General features: G+C 41.0%; 1 protein-coding gene across 3 annotated transcripts in view; it reads left to right on the top strand.

Annotated features, from left to right (window-relative positions):
* The window catches only part of CHD8 (chromodomain helicase DNA binding protein 8), a 279,870-nt gene extending 255,794 nt beyond the window's left edge, over positions 1 to 24,076 (top strand). For all 3 annotated transcript variants that reach the window (XM_053702279.1, XM_053702277.1, XM_053702278.1), the window contains exon 37: positions 22,994 to 24,076. In XM_053702279.1, coding sequence (XP_053558254.1) covers positions 22,994 to 23,389 — 396 coding nt within the window. In that variant the 3' untranslated portion in view covers positions 23,390 to 24,076. The remainder of the gene's footprint in view (positions 1 to 22,993) is intronic.
* The last annotated feature ends 1,803 nt before the right edge of the window (positions 24,077 to 25,879 follow it).

The following is a 25,879-nucleotide window of genomic DNA, read 5'->3' as shown; positions in this document are numbered from 1 at the left end:
GTCAGCATGAAGGAGTGGCCCCCGGTCCGACTTTGGATCTGGTAGAGGGCAGACTGTCACTCTTTTCAGAAGCTTGGCTTGGGGACGTGCAAGACCCGTGGGTACTGGAGATCATTGCTCAAGGATACAGTATAGGTTTCAAGTCTCATCCTCCCAGGGGCAGATTCCTCATATCAAACCTGTCTTCGAGGCCAGAAAAGAGAGAGGCTTTTATAGGGTGTGTGAGGGACCTCTCCGCCCTGGGGGTCATTGTACAGGTACCTCCAGCAGAGAGTGGTCTGGGATACTACTCAAACCGGTTTGTGGTCCCAAAGAAGGAGAGCACTTTTCTTCCAATTCTGGATCTAAAGTGTTTAAACAAATTCCTGGCAGTCCCCTCGTTCAAGATGCAGACAATAAGGTCCATTCTTCCTTTAGTCCAGGAAGGACAATTTATGACCACAATAGACCTGAAGGATGCCTACCTTCACGTCCCTATACACGAGGAACACTTCAAGTTCCTAAGATTTGCTTTCCTGGACCAGCACTTCCAGTTCATTGCACTTCCGTTTGTTATAGCTACTGCTCCAAGGGTTTTTACTAAAGGTTCTGGGGGCTCTGCTCCCAGTGGCCAGAACCAGAGGGATTGCAGTGGCGCCATACTTAGACGATATTTTGATCCAAGCACCGTCCTGTCGTCTAGCAGAGGACCATTCAATAGCACTTCTTTCTCTTCTTCGATCTCATGGATGGAAGATAAACTAAGAAAAGAGTTCTCTTATTCCCAGTACCAGGGTGCAGTTCCTGGGTACAATAACAGACTCCATATCTATGAGGATATTTCTTACAGACCAGAGACGTTACAAGCTAACTTCCAGTTGTCTTGCCCTCCAGACCTCCATCAGGCCATCTGTGGCTCGGTGTATGGAGGTAATTGGACTCAATGTCCTGCATGGACATCATCCCCTTTGCCAGATTCCATCTAAGACCTCTTCAGCTGTGCATGCTGAGACGGAACGGCAATCATTCAGATCTGTCTCAACAGATTTCTCTGGACAGCCGTTCGACAAAATCGCTCTCCTGGTGGCTTTGTCCAGATCACCTATCACAAGGGACGTTCTTCTTGAGACCATCCTGGGAGATTGTGACTACGGACGCGAGTCTCACATGATGGGGAGCTGTTTGGGGTGCAGGCCTGTGGACTCGAGAGGAGTCCCTCCTCCCAATCAACATCTTGGAACTTCGAGCAATCTTCAATGCTCTAAAGGCTTGGCCCCTTCTGGTTTCGGCCCAGTTTATCCGATTCCAGTCGAACAACATAACCTCGGTGGCTTAAATCAACCATCAGGGGGGGAACAAGGAGCTCCCTCGCAATGAGGAAAGTATCTCGGATTCTGGAATGGGACAACTGGGAAGCGGATTTCCTCAGCAGACAATCCTTTCATTCGGGGGAATGGTCTCTCCATCCCGAGGTGTATTCGGAGATTTGCAGCAGATGGGGGACACCGGAGATACAGTTGTGCTCATAAGTTTACATACCCTGGCAGAATTTATGATTTCTTGGCCATTTTTCAGAAAATATGAATGATAACACAAAAACTTTTCTTTCACTCATGGTTAGTGTTTGGATGAAGCCATTTATTATCAATCAACTGTGTTTACTCTTTTTAATGACAACAAACTACCAAAAAGACCCTGATCAAAAGTTTACATACCTCAGTTTTTAATACCGTGTATTGCCCCCTTTAACATCAATGACAGCTTGAAATCATTTGTGGATGAGGCTCTTTATCTTCTCAGATGGTAAAGCTGCCCATTCTTCCTAGCAAAAAGCCTCCAGTTCCTGTAAATTCTTGGGCTGTCTTGCATGAACTGCACGTTTGAGATCTCCCCACACACACACACACACTACAAGCAAACAGATCACAGGTGAGGATAGTTACCTTTAATAGCCATTTAAACCCCTTTGTGTCAATTTGTGTGCATGTTATCAGGCCAAAATTACCAGGGTATGTAAACTTTTGATCAGGGTCATTTGGGTAGTTTCTGTTGTCATTATGATTTAAAAAGAGTAAACACAGTTGATTGATAATATATGGCTTCAGCCAAACACTAACCATGAGTAAAAGAAAAGTTTTTGTGTTATCATTCATATTCTCTGAAAAATGGCCAAGAAATCATAAATTCTGCCAGGGTATGTAAACTTATGAGCACAACTGTAGATCTCATGGTGTTCCGGCTCAATTCCAAGCTACCCAGATATGGGTCTCGGTCCAGAGATCCTCAGGCGGAGCTAATAGATGCATTAGCGGTGCCTTGGAGGTTCAGTCTGATCTACTTTTTCCCGCCATTACCACTTCTACCTCGTGTGGTGGCCCGCATCAAGCAGAAACGAGCGTCAGTGATTCTAATTGCTCCATCGTGGCCTCGGAGGATTTGGTTCACAGATCTGGTGGGGATGTCCTCATCTCCTCCATGGAGGTTACCTATGAGGCTGACTGCGTGGAGATTGAACGCTTAGTCCTAGCCAAGAGAGGTTTATCAGAGAGAGTTATTGATACTCATATTCAAGCTCGTAAGCCGGTAACTCGCATCTATCATAAGGTGTAGAGGACCTACTTCTTCTGGTGTGAAGAGCGTGGATTTCCCTGGCATAAGGTCAGGGTTTCCAGGATTCTTTCTTTTCTTCAGGATGGCCTGGAGAAGGGCCTTTCGTCCAGTCTTTTGTTCAGGGTCTGACTAGAATCAGACCTGTGTGTGACCTAACGCTCCTCCTTGGAGTTTAAATCTTGTTCTTAAGGTTTTGCAGAGGGCTCCGTTTGAGCCTATGCACAGTCTTGACATTAAATTACTATCTTGGAAAGTTCTCTCTTTACTGGCTATAGCCTCGGCACGCAGAGTATCTGAGATGGCTGCCTTGCAATGTGAGCCCCCTTACCTAGTATTCCATGGTGATAAGGCTGGTAAGGTTTTCTTCCTAAGGTTGTTTCTGATTGCAACATCAATCAAGAAATTGTCGTTCCTTCCTTCTGTCCTAGCCCTTCTTCTTCAAAAGATTGGTTACTTCACAAGAGCAGTGGCTTCCTCTTGGGCCTTTAAGAATGAGGCATCTATGAGGCAGATTTGTAAGGCGGCTACCTGGTCCTCTTTACATACCTTTCCAAAATTTTACAAGTTTTGACTTTTGGGGGAGAGGTTTTGCAGGCTGTGGTGCCCTCAGAATACGGTCCGCCTCTCTTTTTACCCTCCCGTTTCATTCAGTGTCCTCTAGAGCTTGGGTATATGTTTACCACAATTAAGGAATGAAGCCGTGGAGACTCATATTAAGAAGGAAAACATCATTTATGCTTACTAGATAATTTCCTTTCTTTTTTAAGACACGAGTCCACGGATCACCTTAATTACTAATGGGATATTCACCTCCTGGTCAGCAGGAGGAGTCAAAGAGCACCACAGCAGAGCTGTTAAATAGCTCCTCCCTTCCCTCCCACCCCAGTCATTCTCTTTGCCTACGTTAGTGATAGGAAGAGGTATAGTGAAGTGTTAGATTAGATTCTTCAATCAAGAGTTTATTATTTTTAAAGTAGTGCAAGATTGTGCTGCTTTGTTCTAGGGTGTAGCCATAGTCCATATCAGTCTCTTCAGTAGAGCTTTGTTGGCTTTAGAGCAATGGTAACTTGTGGGACATAATTCTCACTGCGCCTCCCATTTTCTGATGCTGCCCTTACCAAGAAAACCTGAGGGATTTTTACTCAGGACTTTCGTTTATTTACAGGTCCATGGGAGGGAGAGGACCTCTTAAACCTGGGAACTGCCTTTGCTGCCAGGCAGAAGATGAGGTAAGTGCTAACTTTTTTCTGGGGGTAGAGAATCTCAGAAAAAGTTTGGGCACTTTATTAATTTTTCATCTAACCTCATTGAACTTGGACTCAGATTCTCCTAGTTTTAGTAGGGGACATTAAGGCAGTTAGGACGCAGGCACTGGCATGTTTTTCATTTCCCGGCGGTCTCATCTAATAATAAGGCCGACTGGGTGATGGCATATGGGTTTACATTGCGGTGTGTGCTCTAAGACATGTGGCGTTGTCTATCAAGCCTAAAGGTGCTGACGATTTAGAATCTGTGCAAAACACTGCTAACATGGTTTTTCTGGCACTCGGACTGAGCAGCTGTTTACACTGCAGCTGTTCAGTCTGCCCACTTGCTCCCGGTGGCTATATTTAGACAATGGCGACCGGGAGATTACATATTGAGTTTTATTTATTTATATGGAATAGCTGTTGGTACTGTGTGATGTTTCCGCGAGTGATAACAGTGTACTAGCATCTTTTAAAACGAGTAAAGATCTATCCTGTCAATTGAGTAAAGTCTATCTTTTTGATCCCGTTGCCTTTACTCAAACAATGTCGACCGGGAGATGGTTTGGGTAACTCCAACGAGGGGCGGAGCTTGTAAATGGCGCTGAGGTATTTCTCTCCTCCCTCCTAACAGTTCTGACTATAGACTAAGAGTGGAGGATGGCGCCGTACAGAAAACACTTCCTTCCTATCACTTCCGGTTATCGGAAGAGACGAAGATATTCTTGTCTAAACTCTTGCGCTTAAGAAACGATACACATTTAAAGTGCACGTACATGGAAGTATACCCAGTGCACAGTAAAAACCATCACTGGAAAAGGCGCATTTTAAACAGCACTATATTAAGGTGAGGACTTGTATAGAGAGTCTGTCTGACGCCTCAGCTGGGTCAGGCTGAGGTGTAGACAGAGTTTAGCAGTACAGTATTGGCAATTCTCTCATACATGTTCAGCCATGTCTGACCTCGTAAAAAGAAAATGAATTACTCTAACATTTCGCTTGCTATATATTAATTTTTATTAGCAACAGATTAAGTCTTTATTTAAGTATTCTGCCATTTGTGAGGCAGATTGATTAAAGAAGTGTACATTAATTTTTCTCTCACACTTGCAATTTCCATCTGGAATTGCTGCACAAGACATTGCTTCTTTAATGTCATGGCGATGTCCGTGAACTAAGAAGTAACGTTTTTCTTTTTAAAGACACGATGAGTCCAGGGATTTCATCCTTACTTGTGGGATTACGCTTCCTGGTCATCAGGAGGAGGCAAAGAGCACCACAGCAAAGCTGTATATATAGCTCCTCCCTTCCCTCCCACTCCAGTCATTCTCTTTGCCTGTGTTAGTGATAGGAAGAGGTAAAGTGAGGTGTTAGTTATAGATTCTTCAATCAAGAGTTTATTATTTTTAAAGTAGTGCCAGAGAGTGCTACTTTGTTCTAGGGTGTAGCCTAGACCAGATCAGTCTCTACAGTAGAGCATTTGGTGGCTTTAAAGCAATGGGAACTTGTGGGACATAATTCTCACTGCGCCTCCCATATACTGTTGCTGCCCTTTTCGGGGGAAAAATCTGAGGGATCTTACTCAGTGTTTTCCTTGTAATCCTCAGGTCCATGTGAGCAGTAGGACTTCACACGCCTGGGAGCTGCCTTTGCTGTTGGCAGATGGTGAGGTAAGTGCCATTTTTTATTTCTGGGCTTAGAAGATAGAAAAGAACTCAGAAGAAGTTAGCCACTCAAATTGTGAATAGCAGCCCTTAGAGAAAGATATGGGCTCTTTATTCAGTTATGTTTTTTCCTTTCATGGGAATTTTAGACAGCACATGTACATAGTCTCGGCAGTTATGTAGTACCGGACATTGTCACTGTTGAAGGGGCAATCTATCAGCTTACTTAGGCTCTTTAGGAAGACCTAATCTCCCTGCGGTTACATTAACTACATGCCGCCCGGGAGATGACTGTGCTGATATTTCCCTAGGCGGGTATAATTGAATCAGGGCCAGGGTTCAAATTCCCCTTGACAACCTATCACATCTCCCAGTGGTTACATAAAACAAGCATGCCGACCGGGAGATGACTGTGCGACTCTTTCCCTATGCTTCAAGATGGAAACTACGGGGGTACTTGAGAGCCTTTTTTGTTTAAACTGTCTGTATCAGGTAGTTTCTGGGGCACTCTGTCACATCTCCCGGCGGTTACAGAAGACATGCCGTCCGGGAGATGACTGTATGGTTAAGTCTGCATACGCCCACGAAGGGCGGTCCTTTAAGACGCCTTTTACTTTTACTTTTTTTTATCTCCCGGTGGTTCGATAAATCTAACATGCCGCCCGGGAGATAACTGTTGTGTCAATGCCCACGAAGGGCGGTCCTTGAGGAGACACCATTTACATTACGAGTCCTTTTTATCTCCCGGCGGTTCAATAAATCTAACATGCCGCCCGGGAGCTAACTGTTGTGTCAATGTCCACGAAGGGCGGTCCTTGGGGGGACGCCATTTACATGGTGCGCTCATTATCATCTCCCGGCGGTTCAATAGATCTATATGCCGACCGGGAGATAGGTTATGTCAATTCCCACGAGGGTGGTCATTAGGAGTGTTATGTGCCCTGTTTCCCTTCTCTATATGGATCAGTTTTACAGGGTCCAAAGAGTTATGTTTTAACATATTTTAGGCTAATTGAGATTGTAGCCTATTTTTTCACTGTTGCGGTGGGGTTCAGGTTTAGAGAGCATCCTACTCAGATACTGCTGAGGGGTATTAATAACTAGCTAAATTATTTACGCTGTTTTTGCCCTATTTACTGCAAGTTATTAAAAAGGAAAAATGTTATCCTTTTTAAAATTTGATAGAGACAGTAACATATTTTTATGTGTTAATTCTTATTTTAAATACTCCTTCTAAAGCAATGACTGTCAATCCATGCCACAATTTTCTACCTATAGTGTCCAAAATTATTTATGACCCACAGGCGGTGCTCTGTGGTTCCTTGCAAAGAATTTACTTTTGATGTCCTTTGCGATGTCTTGTTACAGCCATTTTAATATTGTTATTGGATTGTTTCTGCACAACAGAAATATGACGTTCTTTTAAAATTTAAGGAGACAGTAAAAAAAATTCTGTGTAAATTTTATTAAAAGAATTGCAGCTGTTTATTGTTAATTCATCCTTTGTGACGTAGGATGGTACAAAAACACACAAAAATTACTTACTTTAAGATTTAAAGAGACAGTAACGTTTTTTTCTGTGTACTTTATAATAAATGAATTTCAGCTGTTTAATTTGTTAGTTCATCATTTGTGACTGAGGAGAAACAAACACACACAAGAATAAAGTTACTTTTCAGATTTGAAGGATCTGTATCGTTTCCTATGTGAAAGATTTTATTAAATTTAATTTAAATTTATTAAATTTTGTTCAATTATATTTTTGAACCTACTCCTTCTACGGAGATTGCTGTTTGGGAGTCTGTTAACAATGGCCACAAATTTTTTCCTGTAAGTTTCCGTCGAAATTTTATGGCCCACAAGCAGTGCCCTGCGTTTCCTTCAAAGACTGTTTCCCATAGCCGTATCAGCTAGGAGGCTGGACGTCATTCCTTAGGGGGAAGGAGTAGTTTCAACTAAACTACGAGAACTTATATACCCTTAGAGGATATTCCTATACAATGGCAACCATCTGTGTACTTTGCTACCGTCACTGGTGTGACGGCATATTCGTTTGATGCGTTGTCTGAGGCTACTAGTCAGTAGTTTCCCTGGATAAAATCCAGGACTGGATACAGCTTTCAAGTGGCTAATTCCTTTATTTCAATTTCTTACCTTCCTGTTATCAAACTGGGAGCATAGGTGACTCTGTTCCAGCTCTTGGAGCCTTGTGGTTAGAGCCTTGTTTTATGGATATATGTTCTAAGGCTAAGATTTTGGTGAACACATAGCCTGTTGTTGAATCAAAAACAGCATAGGGAACATGCCCCGGTCCGGGATTGGGTCTTGTAGGGGGCTGAATTTCCGTTTTGTTGTTTCAGAAGAGAACATTAAAGGGACAGTCTAGTCCAAAAAAAACTTTCATGATTCAGATAGGGCATGTAATTTTAAACAATTTTCCAATTTACTTTTATCACCAATTTTTCTTTGTTCTCTTGGTATTCTTAGTTGAAAGCTTAACCTTGGAGGTTCATATGCTAATTTCTTAGATCTTGAAGGCCGCCTCTTAAGAATGCATTTTAACAGGTTTTTCACCACCAGAGGGTGTTAGTTCAAGTTTTTCATATAGATAACACTGTGCTCATGCACGTGAAGTTACCTGGGAGCCATCACTGATTGGCTAAACTGCAAGTCTGTCAAAAGAACTGAAATAAAGGGGCAGTTTGCAGAGGCTTAGATACAAGATAATCACAGAGGTAAAAAATATATAAATATAACTGTGTTGGTTATGCAAAACTGGGGAATGGGTAAAAAAGGGATTATCTTTCTTTTTAAACAATAACAATTCTGGTGTAGACTGTCCCTTTAATTAGGAAATTGCTGTTCCTTCCTTGTGTCCTAATCTTTCTCTCAGAAGGAACGTCTTCTGCACATTTTGGATTTTAGTCCGTGTTTTAAAACTTTTATTTACAAGCGACTACGGATTTTCATCAATCGTTCTTTCTGTTTGACATTTTTTCTAGAGAACGTAAGGGTCATACAGCTACTTCTTTCCTTTTTGTTGAAGAGTATCATCCGTTTTGCATATGAGTTTGCTGGACAGCAGCCTCCTGACAGAGTTTCAGCTCATTCCACCTGGGCTGTTGCTTCCTCGTGGACATTCTAACATAATGCTTCAGTTGAGCGGATTTGCAAGGCTGCAACTTGGTCTTCTCTTCAAACTTTTTCTAAATTTTACAAATTTGATATCTTTGTTTCGGCTGAGACTGTTTTTGGGAGAAAGGTTCTTCAAGCAGTGGTGCCTTCCGTTTAGGTTCCCTGTCTTGTCCCTCCCTTTTCATCCGTGTGCTATAGCTTTGGTATTGTATCCCACAAGTAAGGATTAAATCTGTGGACTCATCGTGTCTTTAAAAATAAAATAAAATTTATGCTTACCTGATAAATTTTTCTTTCATGTAATTTGCAAGAGTCCATGAGCTAGTGACGTATGGGATATACATTCCTACCAGGAGGGGCAAAGTTTCCCAAACCTTAAAATGCCTATAAATACACCCCTCACCACACCCACAATTCAGTTTTACAAACTTTGCCTCCGATGGAGGTGGTGAAGTAAGTTTGTGCTAGATTCTACGTTGATATGCGCTCCGCAGCAAGTTGGAGCCCGGTTTTCCTCTCAGCGTGCAGTGAATGTCAGAGGGATGTGAGGAGAGTATTGCCTATTTGAATGCAGTGATCTCCTTCTACGGGGTCTATTTCATAGGTTCTCTGTTATCGGTCGTAGCGATTCATCTCTTACCTCCCTTTTCAGATCGACGATATACTCTTATATATACCATTACCTCTGCTGATTCTCGTTTCAGTACTGGATTGGCTTTCTACAAACATGTAGATGAGTGTCCTGGGGTAAGTAAATCTTATTTTCTGTGACACTCTAAGCTATGGTTGGGCACTTTGTTTATAAAGTTCTAAATATATGTATTCAAACATTTATTTGCCTTGACTCAGAATGTTCAACTTTCCTTATTTTTCAGTCAGTTTCATATTTGGGATAATGCATTTGAATTAATCATTTTTTCTTACCTTCAAAAATTTGACTTTTTTTCCTGTGGGCTGTTAGGCTCGCGGGGGCTGAAAATGCTTCATTTTATTGCGTCATTCTTGGCATGGACTTTTTTGGCGCAAAAATTATTTTCCGTTTCCGGCGTCATACGTGTCGCCGGAAGTTGCGTAATTTTTTGACGTTATTTTGCGCCAAAAATGTCGGCGTTCCGGATGTGGCGTCATTTTTGGCGCCAAAAGCATTTAGGCGCCAAATAATGTGGGCGTCTTATTTGGCGCTAAAAAATAAGGGCGTCTCTTTTGTCTCCACATTATTTAAGTCTTATTTTTTCATTGCTTCTGGTTGCTAGAAGCTTGTTCTTTGGCATTTTTTCCCATTCCTGAAACTGTCATTTAAGGAATTTGATCAATTTTGCTTTATATGTTGTTTTTTCTCTTACATATTGCAAGATGTCTCACGTTGCATCTGAGTCAGAAGATACTACAGGAAAATCGCTGTCTAGTGCTGGAGCTACCAAGCTAAGTGTATCTGCTATAATTTTTGGTATCTGTTTCTCCAGCTGTTGTTTGTATTGCATGTCATGACAAACTTATTAATGCAGATAAAATTTCCTTTAGTACTGTTACATTACCTGTTGCTGTTCCGTCAACATCTAATTTTCAGAGTGTTCCTGATAAACATAAGAGATTTTATTTTTTAAATCCATTAAGAAGGCTATGTCTGTTATTTCTCCTTCTAGTTTACATAAAAGTCTTTTAAAACTTCTCTTTTTTCAGATGAATTTTTAAATGAACATCATCAAGTATTAATTGCATTAGAAATAGAGGATTCTGGTCCTCTTGATACTAAATCTAAACGTTTAAATAAGGTTTTTAAATCTCCTGTAGTTATTCCAGAAGTGTTTAATCTCCCTGATGCTATTTCTGAAGTAATTTCCAGGGAATGGAATAATTTGGGTAATTCTTTTACTCCTTCTAAACGTTTAAGCAATTATATCCTGTGCCATCTGACAGATTAGAGTTTTGGGACAAAATCCCTAAGGTTATGGGGCTGTCTCTACTCCTGCTAAATGTGCTAGTATTCCTACGGCAGATAGTAATTCATTTAAGGATCCTTTAGATAGGAAAATTGAATCCTTTCTAAGAAAAGCTTACTTATGTTCAGGTAATCTTCTTAGACCTGCTATATTTTTAGCGGATGTTGCTGCAGCTTCAACTTTTTGGTTAGAAGCTTTAGCGCAACAAGTAACAGATCATAATTTTATAGCATTATTATTATTCTATAACATGCTAATAATTTTATTGGTGATACCATCTTTTGATATCATTAGAGTTGATGTCAGGTATATGTCTCTAGCTATTTTAGCTAGAAAAGCTTTATGGATTAAACTTGGAATGCTGATATGTCTTCTAAGTCAACTTTGCTTTCCCTTTCTTTCCAGGGTAATAAATTATTATTTCAACTGTTTCTGGAAGGAAGGGAACTTTTTTACCAAAGGATAAAAAATTTAAGGTAAATTTAGGTCTAATAATCATTTTCGTTCCTTTCCTCACAATAAGGAACAAAAGCCTGATCCTTCATTCTCAGGAGCGGTATCAGTTTGGAAACTATTTCCAGTTTGGAATATATCCAAGCCTTATAGAAAACCTATAGCCAGCTCCTAAGTACCCATGAAGGTGCGGACCTTATTCCAGCTCAGCTGGTATGGGGCAGATTACGTTTTCTTCAAAGAAATTTTGATCAATTCCGTTCTCAATTTCTGGTTTCAGAACATTGTTTCAGAAAGGTACAGAATTGGCTTCAGTTAAGGCCTCCTGCTAAGAGATTTTTTTCTTTCCCGTGTCCCAGTTAACACAGCAAAGGCTCAGCATTTCTGAAATGTGTTTCAGATCTAGAGTTGGCTGGAGTAATTATGCCAGTTCCAGTTCTGGAACAGGGGCTGGGGTTTTATTTTATCTCTTCATTGTACCAAAGAAGGTCAATTCCTTCAGACCAGTTCCGGATCTATCAATATTGAATCGTTATGTAAGGATACCAACATTCAAGATGGTTACTGTAGGACTGTCCTGCCTTTTGTTTAGCAAGGGCATTATATGTCTACAATAGATTTACAGGATGTGCATCTGCATATTCCGATTCATCCAGATCACTTTTAGTGTCTGAGATTCTCTTTTTAGACAAGCATTACCAGTTTTGTGGCTCTACCGTTTGGCCTAGCCTCAGTTCCAAGAATCTTTTTCAAAGGTTCTCGGTGCCCTTCTTTCTGTAATCAGAGAACAGGGTTTTTGGTATTTCCTTATTGGACGATATCTGGGTACTTGCTCAGTCTTCTCATTTTCGAAGAATCTCATACAAATCGACTTGTGTTGTTTCTTCAAGTTCATGGTTGGAGGATCAATTTACCAATCAGTTCATTGATTCCTCAGACAAGGGTAACCTTTTTAGGTTTCTAGAATAGATTCAGTGTCTATGACTCTGTCCTTGTCAGACAAGAGAAGTTTAACATTGATATCAGCTTGTCAAAACCTTCAGTCACAATCATTCCCTTTGGTAGCCTTATGCATGGAAATTTTAGGTCTTAGGACTGCCGCATCAGATGCGATCTCCTTTGCTCGTTTTCACATGCGACCTCTTCAGCTCTGTATGCTGAACCAATGGTGCAGGGATTACTCAAAGATATCTCAATTAATATCTTTAAACCGATTATACGACACTCTCTGACATGGTGGACAGATCACCATCGTTTAGTTCAGGGGGCTTCTTTGTTCTTCCGACCTGGACTATAATCTCAACAGATGCAAGTCTTACAGGTTGGGGAGCTGTGTGGGGGTATCTGACGGCACAAGGGGTTTGGGAATCTCAGGAGGTGAGATTTCCGATCAATATTTTGGAACTCCGTGCAATTTCAGAGCTCTTCAGTCTTGGCCTCTTCTGAAGAGAGATTTGTTCATTTGTTTTCAGATAGACAATGTCACAACTGTGGCATACATCAATCATCAAGGAGGGACTCACAGTCCTCTGGCTATGAAAGAAGTATCTCGAATTTTGGTTTGGGCGGAATCCAGCTCCTGTCTAATCTCTGCGGTTCATATCCCAGGTATGGACAATTGGAAAGCGGATTATCTCAGTCGCCAAACGTTGCACCTGGGCGAATGGTCTTCACCCAGAGGCATTTCCTCAGATTGTTCAAATGTGGGAACTCCCAGAAATAGATCTGATGGCTTCTCATCTAAACAAGAAACTTCCCTGGTATCTGTCCGGATCCAGGGATCCTCGGGCGGAGGCAGTGGATGCATTATCTCTTCCTTACAAGTGTCATCCTGCCTATATCTTTCCGCCTCTAGTTCTTCTTCCAAGGGTATTCTCTAATATTCTAAAGGAATGCTCGTTTGTCCTGCTGGTAGCTCCAGCATGGCCTCACAGGTTTTGGTATGCGGATCTTGTCCGGATGGCCTCTTGCCAGCTGTGGACTCTTCCGTTAAGACCAGTCTTTCTGTTTCAAGGTTCTTTTTTCCATCAGGATCTCAAAACCTTAATTTTAAGGTGTGGAGTTTGAACGCTTGATTCTTGGTCAAAGAGGTTTCTCTGACTCTGTGATTGATACTATGTGACAGGCTCGTAAATCTGTATCTAGAGAGATATATTATAGAGTCTGGAAGACTTATATTTCTTCAGGATGGTTTAGATAAAGGTTTGTCTTTTTCACAGAAGGATTGCTAATCTTCCTGATATTCATTGTTTTGTACAAGCTTTGGTTCGTATAAAACCTGTCATTAAGTCAATTTCTCCTCCTTGGAGTTTGAATTTGGTTCTGGGGGCTCTTCAAGCTTCTCCTTTTGAACCCATACATTCTTTGGTCGTTATATTACTTTCTTGGAAAGTTTTGTTTCTTTTGGCCATCTCTTCTGCCAGAAGAGTCTCTGAATTATCTACTCTTTTTTGTGAGTCTCCTTTTCTGATTTTGCATCAGGATAAGGCGGTGCTGCGAACTTCTTTTGAATTTTTTACCTAAGGTTGTGAATTCTAACAACATTAGTAGAGAAATTGTGGTTCCTTCATTATGTCCTAATCCTATGAATTCTAAGGAGAAATCATTGCATTCTTTGGATGCTGTTAGAGCTTTGTAATATTATGTTGAAGCTATTAAGTCTTTCCGAAAGACTTCTAGTCTATTTGTCATCTTTTCCGGTTCTAGAAAAGACCAGAAAGCTTCTGCCATTTCTTTGGCATCTTGGTTGAAATCTTTATTTCATCATGCCTATGTTGAGTCGGGTAACACTCCGCCTCAAAGGATTACAGCTCATTCTACTAGGTTAGTTCTACTTCCTGGGCGTTTAAGAATGAAGCTTCGGTTGATCAGATTTGCAAAACAGCAACTTGGTCCTCTTTGCATACTTTTACTAAATTCTACCATTTTGATGTGTTTTCTTCTTCTGAAGCAGTTTTTGGTAGAAACGTACTTCAGGCAGTGGTTTCAGTTTGAATCTTCTGCTTATGTTTTTTCATTAAAATTTTATTCTGGGTGTGGATTATTTTCAGCAGGAATTGGCTGTCTTTATTTTATCCCTCCCTCTCTAGTGACTCTTGTGTGGAAAGATCCACATCTTGGGTAATCATTATCCCATACGTCACTAGCTCATGGACTCTTGCTAATTACATGAAAGAAAACATAATTTATGTAAGAACTTACCTGATAAATTAATTTCTTTCATATTAGCAAGAGTCCATGAGGCCCGCCCTTTTTTGTGGTGGTTTTGATTTTTTTGTATAAAGCACAATTATTCCAATTCCTTATTTTATATGCTTTCGCACTTTTTTCTTATCACCCCACTTCTTGGCTATTCGTTAAACTGAATTGTGGGTGTGATGAGGGGTGTATTTATAGGCATTTTAAGGTTTGGGAAACTTTGCCCCTCCTGGTAGGAATGTATATCCCATACGTCACTAGCTCATGGACTCTTGCTAATATGAAAGAAATGAATTTATCAGGTAAGTTCTTACATAAATTATGTTTCTTTTTAGACACGAGTCCATGGCCCGCCCTGTTCTTTGAGACAGGTTATTATTTTTTTGTTAAACTTCAGACACCTCTGCACCTTGGCTTTTCATTTCTCTTCCTAACTTCGGTCGAATGACTGGAGTGTGTGGTAAGGGAGGAGCTATATATACAGCTTTGCTGTGGTGCTCTTTGCCTCCTCCCACAAGTAAGGATGAAATCCGTGGACTCATCGTGTCTAAAAAGGAACAAATTTATCAGGTAAGCATACATTTTCTTTTTGATAAGTTCTGCAATGTTGGTATGCTAATTTAACTTATCTCTGCACACAGAAATAAGAAGAAATAAGAAGTTACTTTTTAAAATTTAAAGAGACCGTAACGTTTTTTATGTGTCAATTTTTATTTAAAAAGTCACACTTTTCTGAACCTACTCCTTCTAAGTGGTTTGCTGTTTAGGAGTCTGTTGACAATGGTCAACCTATGTCACAAATTTTTCCTATAGTGTCCCACAAAATTTTATGGTCCACATGCAGTGTCCTGTGCTTCCTCTCACACTCCACCCGGAGTTGCTCTGCATTGCAGGCATTACATGGCTATTCTGAATTGTTCTTCTGTTACCTGAAAGAGGAAGATACTTCGGGATTATCTGAGAGAGAATTCTCAGACTCAGATGAATAATATCAATATTTGAACCTGAAGTTGTTTTTCTTTGTTTTTTAGCTTGAACACCTCCATTTGTTTTCTTTAGGATGTTTTAGCTACCTTGGGCGACTCCGACACTACAGGGGTAATCTATCATAGTGCGTCCAGTAAGTTATGAGGAATGGAAGAGACTGTATTTTCCTATTTTAAAAGAAGTTTCCCATAGCCGACTCAGCTAAGGAGGCTGTGTAAACATTCTCTAGGGTGGAAGGAGTAGTTTCCAGCTTAGCTAAGAGAACTATTATACCCTTAGAGGATAGTTGGGTTTTTCAAAGGTCCTATGGACAAAAATTTAAAAAGGGGATTTACACCAGGGCTTACAATGGCAACCAGTTGTGTACTTTGCTACCATTGCTAGTGCGGCAGCATATTGGTTAACTCCCCTGGATAAAATCCTGGATAGGATAAAAGCTTTCAAATTGGCTAATTCTTCCTTTCAGGTTATCAAACTAGAGCATAGGTCTCAGGTTTCTCTGTTCCAGCTCATAGAGCCTTATGGTTAGAGCCTTGTTCTACAAATGTATGCTCTATGTCTAAGCTTTTAGCGATTCCTTACAAGGGGAGGACCTTGTTGGGACCTAGCTTGACGGAAATAATCTCTTTTGAAATAAAAAAAAATCCAAATAGTCTGCTGTTGAATCAAAGACGGCATGAAGGACATGCCCCGATCTGGGATCGGATCTTGTAGGGGGCAGACTTTCGGTCTTGGCTCAGGCTTGGGTTCGAGATGTTCAGGATCCCTTGGCAATAGAAAGTAGTGTCCCAGGGATACAAATTAGAGTTCAAAAGTTTTCCTCCCAGAGGATTATCTGCAGATCAGACAAAAGGAGAGGCGTTGTTACACTCTGCAGTTAAGCATGCTCAGGCAATGGATCGGAGATTATACAGATTTGTCTCCTCGAATACTACTGGAGCAGGAGACAAGGGATTCTCTTCAATGGTGGTTGTCTCTGGATCATCTCTCCAAGGGAACCTGCTTCACAGACCATCTTGGGTGATTGTGACAATAGTCGCCAGCCTTCTAGGGTGGGGAGCAGTCTGTGGCTCTTTAAGGGCTCAGGGTGTTCCGTTCTTCCTATAAACATTTTGGATCTGAGAGTGATCTACAATGTTCTTCTAGCCTGGCCTCAGTTAGCCTCGGTCCAGTTTATCAAGTTCCAGTCGAACAAAATAACGTCAGTGGGCTTACATCAATCATCAGGGAGGAACGAGGAGTTCCTTAGCGATGACAGAGGTATCTAAAATAATTCAGTGGGCAGAGGCCCATTTTTATTGTCTGTCGGCGATCCACATCCCAGGGGTGGACAACTGCCAGGCGGATTTCCTGAGCAGGCAGACTTTTCATCCGGGGGAGGGGTAACTCCTTCCGGATGTGTTCTCCAGCTCTTTCCTCCGTTTGCTTTTCTTTCTCGGGTCATTGCTTGAATCAAACTGGAGAGAGCGTTGGTGATCCTCATAGCACTGGCTTAGCCTTGCGGGATTTGGTATGCAGATCTGGTGGACATGTCATCTCTGCCACCTTGGAGACTTCTGTTGAGGAAGGACCTTCTAATTCAAGGGCCCCTCCTTCACCCGAATCTGGTTTCTCTGAAACTGACTGCTTGGAGATTGAACGCTTAATATTATACAAGCAGGGTTTTTCTGACTCGGTCATTGAGGCCATGATTCAGGCTTGTTAGCCTGTCACTAGAAAAATTTATCATAGGATATGGCGTAAATATCTCTATTGGTGTGAATCCATGGGCTACTCATGGAGTAGAATTGGGATTCCTAGAATTTTGTCTTTTCTCCTAGAGGGTTTGGAGAAAGGGTTTATCATCAAGTTCTCTAAAGGGTCAAATCTCTGTCTTTATCTTTTTTGTTACACAAACGTCTGTCAGTTGTCCCAGATGTACAATCATTTTGTCAGGCCTGTGTTCATTCCAGTTACTCCTCCATGGAGTCTGAATTTAGTTTTCAGAGTTCTTCAAGGGGCTCCATTTGAGCCTATGCATTCCTTAGATATTAAGTTGTTATCTTGGAAAATTTTATTTCTTTTGCTCGGAGAGTGTCAGAAATCTTGGCAATACAGTATGAGTCTCCTTATCTTTTCCATTCAGATAAGGTAGTTTTACATCCTAAATTAGGATTTCTTCCTAGGGTTGTTTCTGATCGGAATATTAATCAGGAGATTGTTGTTCCTTTCTAGTGTCCTAATCCTTTTCAGAAGGAAATACTTCTGCACAATTTGGACGTGGTCCGTGCTTTAAAGTTTTACCTGCTGGCGACTAAGGACTATTGTCAGTCTTCTTCTTTGTTTGTGGTTTTCTCAGGAAAACGCAAGGGGCATAAAGCTAGGGTTACTTCTCTTTCTTTTTGGCTGAAGAGTATCATACGTTTTGCATATGAGACTGCTGGAAGACAGCCTCCAAGGAGAGTTACGGCTCATTCCATGAGGGCTGTTGCTTCCTTTTGGGCATTCAGAAGTGAAGCTTCTGTGGATCAGATTTGCAAGACTGCAACTTGGTCCTCTCTTCACTCTTTTTCAAGATTTTTCAAGTTTTGTTACTTTGCCTCGGCTGAGGCAGCTTTTGGGTGAAAGGTTCTACAAGCAGTTGTGCCTTTCATTTAGGTTCCCTGTCTTGTCCCTCCCGTATCATCTGTGTACTCTAGCTTTGGTATTGGATCCCATTAGTAATTAAGATGATCCGTGGACTCATCGTGTCTTAAAAAAGAAAAGAAAATTTATACTTACCTGATAAATTTATTTCTTTTTTGACACGATGGGGAGTAGTTATCAACGTGTCAACTTTCCTGCCTTCGCCGGCCCAATACGCCCGCCTAAGCTCGCCTCACATCGCCGCCGCGAACCTGAAAAATTTCGCCTAAGTTATCAAATAAAGCTGTCAAAATGCTGCGGGGCGATGAGCAGCGGACTGTGAGAGTTATCACTCATCCGATCTCGCTGCTCTTCGGCTTTTTCCCAGCTTTATTGCTAGCCTGTCGCTAAGCACTCACACTAAACTGCACTGTTCTACCCCCTATACCGGCGCCCCCCGCAACTAAATAAAGTTACTAACCCCTAAACCGCCGCTCCTAGACCCTGCCGCAACTCTGATAAATGTATTAACCCCTAAACCGCCGCTCCTAGACCCTGCCGCAACTCTGATAAATGTATTAACCCCTAAACCGCCGCTCCTAGACCCTGCCGCAACTCTGATAAATGTATTAACCCCTAAACCGCCGCTCCCGGACACCGCTGCCACCTACATTATACCTATTAACCCCTATCCTGCCCCCCCCCTACACCGTCGCCACCTATAATAAATTTATTAACCCCTATCCTGCCCCCCACTACACCGCCGCCACTGTAATAAATTTATTAACCCCTAAACCTAAGTCTAACACTAACCCTAACACCCCCCTAACAGAAATATTATTTAGATTTATTTAATTAATATTTAAATTATGAACTAAATTAATCCTATTTAAAAATAAATACTTACCTTTAAAATAAACCCTAATATAGCTACAATATAAATAATAATTTATTAATAATAATATAATAATGATCGAAACAGCGAATAGAATGCAAGCTCAATCTGATTGGCTGATTGGATCAGCCAATCGGATTGAACTTGAATCTGATTGGCTGATTCAATCAGCCAATCAGATTTTTCCTACCTTAATTCCGATTGGCTGATAGAATCCTATCAGCCAATCGGAATTGAAGGGACGCCATCTTGGATGACGTCCCTTAAAGGAGCCTTCATTCGTCGGTAGTCCGTCGGTAAAGAAGGATGTTCCACGTCGGCGGGATGAAGATTCAAGACCCGGCTTGGAAGATGACATCGCCCGGATAGAAGACTTCTTCAGCGCCTCTTGGAAGATGACATCGCCCGGATGGAAGACTTTTTCAGCGCCGCTTGGAGGATCACTTCATCGGATGGAAGATTTCTTCAGCGCCGCTTGGAGGATCACTTCTGCCGGTCCGGGTCTCCTCTTCAGTTCCATCGGTGGCTCGGCTGAGTGAAGACGACTAAAGGTAGGATGATCTTCAGGGGATTAGTGTTAGGTTATTTTAAGGGGGGTTTGGGTTAGATTAGGGGTATGTGGGTGGTGGGTTTTAATGTTGGGGGGGGGGTTGTATTTTTCTTTTACAGGCAAAAGAGCTGAATTCTTTGGGGCATGCCCCACAAATGGCCCTTTTAGGGTTTATTTTACAGGTAAGTATTTAGTTTTTACAGGTAAGTATTTAGTTTTAAATAGGAATAATGTATTTAATGATAGTGCAGTGTTAGGTGTAATTGTAACTTAGGTTAGTTTTTATTTTACAGGTACATTTCTCTTTATTTTAGCTAGGTAAGCTATTAAATAGTTAATAACTATTTAATAGCTATTGTACCTAGTTAAAATAAATTGAAAGATGCCTGTAAAATAAATATAAATCCTAAGATAGCTACAATATAATTATTATTTATATTGTAGCTATATTAGGGTTTATTTTAAAGGTAAGTATTTTTTTTTTAAATAGGATTAATTTAGTTCATAATAGAAATATTATTTAGATTTATTTAATTAATATTTAAGTTAGGGGGGTGTTAGGGTTAGTGTTAGACTTAGGTTTAGGGGTTAATAAATTTATTACAGTGGTGGCGGTGTAGTGGGGGGCAGGATACGGGTTAATAAATGTATTATAGGTGGCGACGGTGTAGAGGGGGCAGATTAGGGGTTAATAAATGTAATATAGGTTGCGGCAGGGTCAGGGAGCGGCGGTTTAGGGGTTAATACATTTATTATAGTTGCGGTGGGCTCCGGGAGCAGCGGTTTAGGGGTTAATATGTATAGAGTAGCTTGCGGTGGGCTCCGGGAGCGGCGGTTTAGGGGTTTATATGTATAGAGTAGCTTGCGGTGGGCTCCGGCAGCCGCGGTTTAGGGGGTAATACATTTATTTAGTTGCAGAGGTGTAGGGGGGGACAGATTAGTGGTGTTTAGACTCGGGGTACATGTTAGGGTGTTAGGTGCAGACAGTTCCCATAGGAATCAATGGGATGTCTGGCAGCAGCGAACTTGTACTTTCGCTATGGTCAGACTCCCATTGATTCCTATGGGATCCGCCGCCTCCAGGGTGGCGGTTTGAAAACCAGGTACGCTGGGCCGGAAAAGTGTCGAGCGTACCTGCTAGTTTTTTGATAGCTAGCAAAAGTAGTCAGATTGTGCCGAACTTGTGTGCGGAATATCTGGAGTGACGTAAGAATCGATCTGTGTCGGACTGAGTCTGGCGGATCGAAGTTTACGTCACAAAATTCTACTTTTGCCGGTCTCTAGCCTTTGATAACTAAGGCGAATCAGCCTCGCCACAAATACGCTGCGGAATTCCAGCGTATTTGAGGTTGACGGCTTGATAACTTGGCCCCGATGAGTCCACAGCCCGCTCTGTTCTTGTAAAACAGGTTGTTGGTTATTGTAAACTTCAGACACCTCTGCACCTTGGCTTTTCCTTTCTCTTCTTAACTTCGGTCGAATGACTGGAGTGGGAGGAAAGAGAGGAGCTATTTAACAGCACTGTTGTGGTGCTCTTTGCCTCCTGCTAACCAGGATGTGAATATCCCATTAGTAATTAAGATGAGATGATCCGTGGACTCATTGTGTCAAAGAAGAAATAAATTTATCAGATAAGCATACATTTTCTTTTCCTTCTGTATGAGGAGTGTCCACGGCCCCCGCACGTTTTCTCCGTAGGGCGGACCTAAGTTTTGTTTTGTACTTCTGGCACCATTTATACCCTGATATTTCTCCTACTAATCCTTGTTCCCTCGGCAGAATGACTGGGGGATGAGGGGAGTGGGGGAGGTATTTAAGCCTTTGGCTGGGGTGTCTTTGCCTCCTGCTGGTGGCCAGGTTTAGTATTTCCCACTAGTAATGAAATTAAGTAAACGTGTTATTTAAAAAAGGTATAGGAGAACAATTTTGTTTAGAGATCATTAGTGAACACATTTCACTTTTCTAGAAGAATGCTTTATTCTGTATGAGATGGAAAACTGCTGCAGAGTTTATGAAGAGTCAGGATACTTATGGGTTACTTATGTACATGTGTAAAAATGAATTGCAGAAGACAAGCTTTTTCCTATATATTTTTTATATTTAGAGACTAGTAACTTCCCCTCCTTCTCTTTTGACTGGTAAACTGTAATGTATTTTTTCAATTTATATTTGTATGTAAACGTTGTTATTGTTCATAATGATAATACTTATTAGTTTAAATGTGCACACGTATAGGTTAACTTAAAGAGAAATGAAAGTCAAGTGTGAGCAGATATATAGTGTCCCTTGTCTCTCTTGATAAGGTAGATTAGACGCATTCAAAAAAATATCTTTTTACCTAAACCAACACATTTGTTTCGGTCATTACCGATTCCAAGCCCTAAATCGCTTACTGCAACAACTCTGGAATAACTGTGTCCAGGGTAGCTATATGAATGCTACAGATGCCTGTTCCATGTGGGGAAGCAGAAACCTCCAAACTGGCATATCCAGACTATCCTGAAGCAGCCCGGCTTGCTCACATAATCACATTGTGATTTTACATGTAAATTGTGCTGGTGAAAGATCTTTTAAAATACTTTTTAAAATTGGTGATCTTATTATGTAGGGAGAGGATACATTACATCATCCATCACCAATTCTATTATTGGGTTTTTACATGTTCTAAAGGATTCACATGTACGTCTTTGGTGTGGGATGAGGGTGATATCTGATCTCTACTTTGACTAGACCTTTGGGTTTTTGGCTTGGTTCCATGTCCAATATGACCTGCCTACCCCGTTAATATTTGAACTTCATCTCTTCCTTCACGCCTGGAGATATCTGTTTACTCCAACTATACAACTAACTGACTGAGAGAAACAATGGGCATCTAAGTGAATGGGCACAAAAGCGCTGAAGGTGTCTTACTGAGACATTTTGCAGCAGCCTATATATCTCAAAATAGCTTACCTTACATATAACATTGGAAACACTTAACATTTTACAGTAGATTTGAAATGTTGGTCAGGTCACGAGTGAAATATAAATTTTGATGAATTAAAGTGCCCCTGTTTTTAATCAAATTTTTAAAAATCGGGCACTTTATCATCAAATTTTACTTTCACTTTGACTTTAACGCTATGTTTAACCTCTTTAAAGCAGCTAATCACAGGTATATGCAAGCAATGGTACAATAATAGAATGCTAGAACACAGATCATTTGTTATTTTTGCACTTTTGTGCCCCTTTAAACATATACATAGTGAATGTACAGGGCACTGTAAAATCAATTCTGGGTTCTCTGTTAAAGCATTTCCACCAGAGAGCTTCTGCTGTAAATAATAAAATCAATAAATAAATAATAAAGACCCGTGACTGGCTCAAATGCACATTCAGAGCAGTTCACAGAGCAGTTTGTCAATCTTCCCTCATTATTACAGTAAATTAGTAAATGTACTTCTGTCGCTGCAAGGTCTGAATTTGAGATCTTTAATTGCTCTAACAGCTTTGCTAGTGTTGCTTTTTAGTCCAAAAGTTCATATTTATTAACAGATTTGATTTGAGCTCTAGAAAAAGTAAGACCTTTTTTTGGATACCATGCTATCATTTCTAGTAGCCATTGTGATTTAGAATCTAGTACTTATCCATTGCTTGTGATACTTGAAGGTCTCACTTTTTCCCATTTTTGTTTCTCTGTTCATTATGTGTTCTAGAAATGTCTCTAACATTTTCATCTTTTCATTTTCTAGTCTTCTCTCCCGGAAAACAGCTTTGAAACACGAAACCTACCTACAGCTGCCAAGAAGAGGAAGAAACGTCCTCCTTCAAAGATCATTATGTCATCTTCTTTGCAAGGAGCTGTTGACTCTTCCCCCTCCTATACCCAGAATCCTCAACCTGATCCAACCTTAAGATCCATGTATGGGGCAGCTGAAGGGGGGCTACTTCACCCTACAGGACTCAGCAGTATGGGATTTTCCCGCTTCCATCCCTTGAACACATCTGCCTCAGGCAGGATGCAGGGATCCTCCTATGGAGAGGAGTTACCAGGCTATGAGCCCGCCCAACGACATTTTTCTCTGCTGGATGATCCCATGATGCCAGCAAACTCCTCATCCAGTGATGATGAACTGGACAGACCCTGACAGGACCCTTCCCCTAAAGGGGAATTACAAACTGCATACAGAGAAACAAGGACAACAACCCTCTGTTTAGACACCTAGGCAATGTTACTTCTCAACGGATGCTCTTTTTCCTCCCATAGTTATCCTCTCCAGCTACTTGTCCTAGGGTCCACTGCAGCAAAATTAATGCCAGGATTGTTAAGGACTATTTAATGAGGCTTGTGGGGTATTATTATTTTTATTATTATCAGCATTTTTTTTTTGCTGGAGGGGCCTTTTTCCACACTCCTGCACAGAAGAGGTTGAAACGTTTTCGAGAAATCTTACAGTGCAATAAGGCACTTCAGGAACTGGGTGACAAAGTCTCTCTCTCCCATCTGGGATGCTCCACTATTTACCCAGCCCTGCTGTGCGTAACTCCCAGAAGTTACTCGGAGGTTACATGAAGTGGAGATGAGCAGAATGTCACTGCTATTTGTTGTTCAGCATGTGACTGAGAAGAAAAAAAGATAAAAAACAAACTTTCTGCAATGCAAAACAGGGTTACCTGTGAGGGAGGGAGGGTAGGGACATTTTCTGTTTCTGTGTACATGTGGGACCTGACATTGGGGCAGAAACTGCAATTTGTACAAAATGGGGGGAGTAAAAGACTCAAGGTTCCACTCTCCCTCAGTCATCAGTGAAATATGAATAAATTTCTTGAATTAATCTGTTGTCTTGACTTGTTTAAATGTAGTTTATGTCCTTTCTGTCGTTTTCCTTCAAATTGCTTCCTAAATAAAGATATATTCTTATATTAAGTGTGGGTTTAAAATATAGGCTTAAAACTCCATGAAAGGAAATTGGTGAAAATCTAGTTACATATCTAGATTTACAGTTACACAAAGAGACACAAACCTTTAGACCCATAATGCACTAAGACAGACTGGTATCCAATTGACAATAAACAGAGCGTGCTTTTGCGGCTCTGCACAAGCTACCTTGTTACAGATTTGTTGGGTTGCAAGAGTGCACTCTCTATTGCCAGTGGGGAAGAATGCTATTTCTCTTGTTAAGTGTATCCAGTCCACAGATCATCCATTACTTGTGGGATATTCTCCTTCCCAACAGGAAGTTGCAAGAGGATCACCCACAGCAGAGCTGCTATATAGCTCCTCCCCTCACTGCCATATCCAGTCATTCTCTTGCAACTCTCAACTAAGATGGAGGTCGTAAGAGGACTGTGGTGTTTTATACTTAGTTTATTTCTTCAATCAAAAGTTTGTTATTTTTAAATAGTACCGGAGTGTACTGTTTATCTCAGGCAGTATTTAGAAGAAGAATCTGCCTGCGTTTTCTATGATCTTAGCAGAAGTAACTAAGATCCTTTGCTGTTCTCACATATTCTGAGGAGTGAGGTAACTTCAGAGGGGGAATAGCGTGCAGGTTTTCCTGCAATAAGGTATGTGCAGTTAAAATATTTTTCTAGGGATGGAATTTGCTAGAAAATGCTGCTGATACCGAAGTAATGTAAGTAAAGCCTTAAATGCAGTGATAGCGACTGGTATCAGGCTTATTAATAGAGATACATACTCTTATAAAAGTGTATTTTAAAACGTTTGCTGGCATGTTTAATCGTTTTTTAGATATGTTTGGTGATAAAACTTATTGGGGCCTAGTTATTTCCACATGGCTGGCTTGAATTTTGCCTAGAAACAGTTCCCTGAGGCTTCCCACTGTTGTAATATGAGTGGGAGGGGCCTATTTTGGCGTTTTTTTTTGCACAGCACAAATTACAGACACAGACATCCAGCTTCTTCCTGCATGATCCAGGACTTCTCTGAAGGGCTCAAAAGGCTTCAAAAGTCGTATTGAGGGAGGTAAAAAGCCACAGTAGAGCTGTGGCAGTTGTTGTGACTGTTTAAAAAACTTTTTTGTCATTTGTTATTCCGTTTTTGGTATTAAGGGGTTAATCATCCATTTGCAAGTGGGTGCAATGCTCTGCTAACTTATTACATACACTGTAAAAATTTCGTTAGTGTAACTGCATTTTTTCACTGTTATTTCAAAATTTGGGAAAATTTGTGTTTCTTAAAGGCGCAGTAACGTTTTTTATATTGCTTGTAAACTTGTTTTAAAGTGTTTTCCAAGCTTGCTAGTCTCTTTGCTAGTCTGTTTAAACATGTCTGATACAGAGGATCCTACTTGTTCATTATGTTTGAAAGCCATGGTGGAGCCCCATAGGAGAATGTGTACTAAATGTATTGATTTCACCTTAAACAGTAAAGATCAGTCTTTATCTATAAAAGAATTATCACCAGAGGGTTCTGTCGAGGGGGAAGTTATGCCGACTAACTCTCCCCACGTGTCAGACCCTTCGCCTCCCGCTCAGGGGACGCACGCTAATATGGCGCCAATTACATCAGGGACGCCCATAGCGATTACCTTGCAGGACATGGCTGCAATCATGAATAATACCCTGTCAGAGGTATTATCTAGATTGCCTGAATTAAGAGGCAAGCACGATAGCTC

The sequence above is a fragment of the Bombina bombina genome, chromosome 2 (assembly GCF_027579735.1).
Source record: "Bombina bombina isolate aBomBom1 chromosome 2, aBomBom1.pri, whole genome shotgun sequence".
In the NCBI taxonomy this organism is placed as follows: Eukaryota; Metazoa; Chordata; class Amphibia; order Anura; family Bombinatoridae; genus Bombina; species Bombina bombina.
This window is presented reverse-complemented; position numbering and strand designations above follow the sequence as displayed.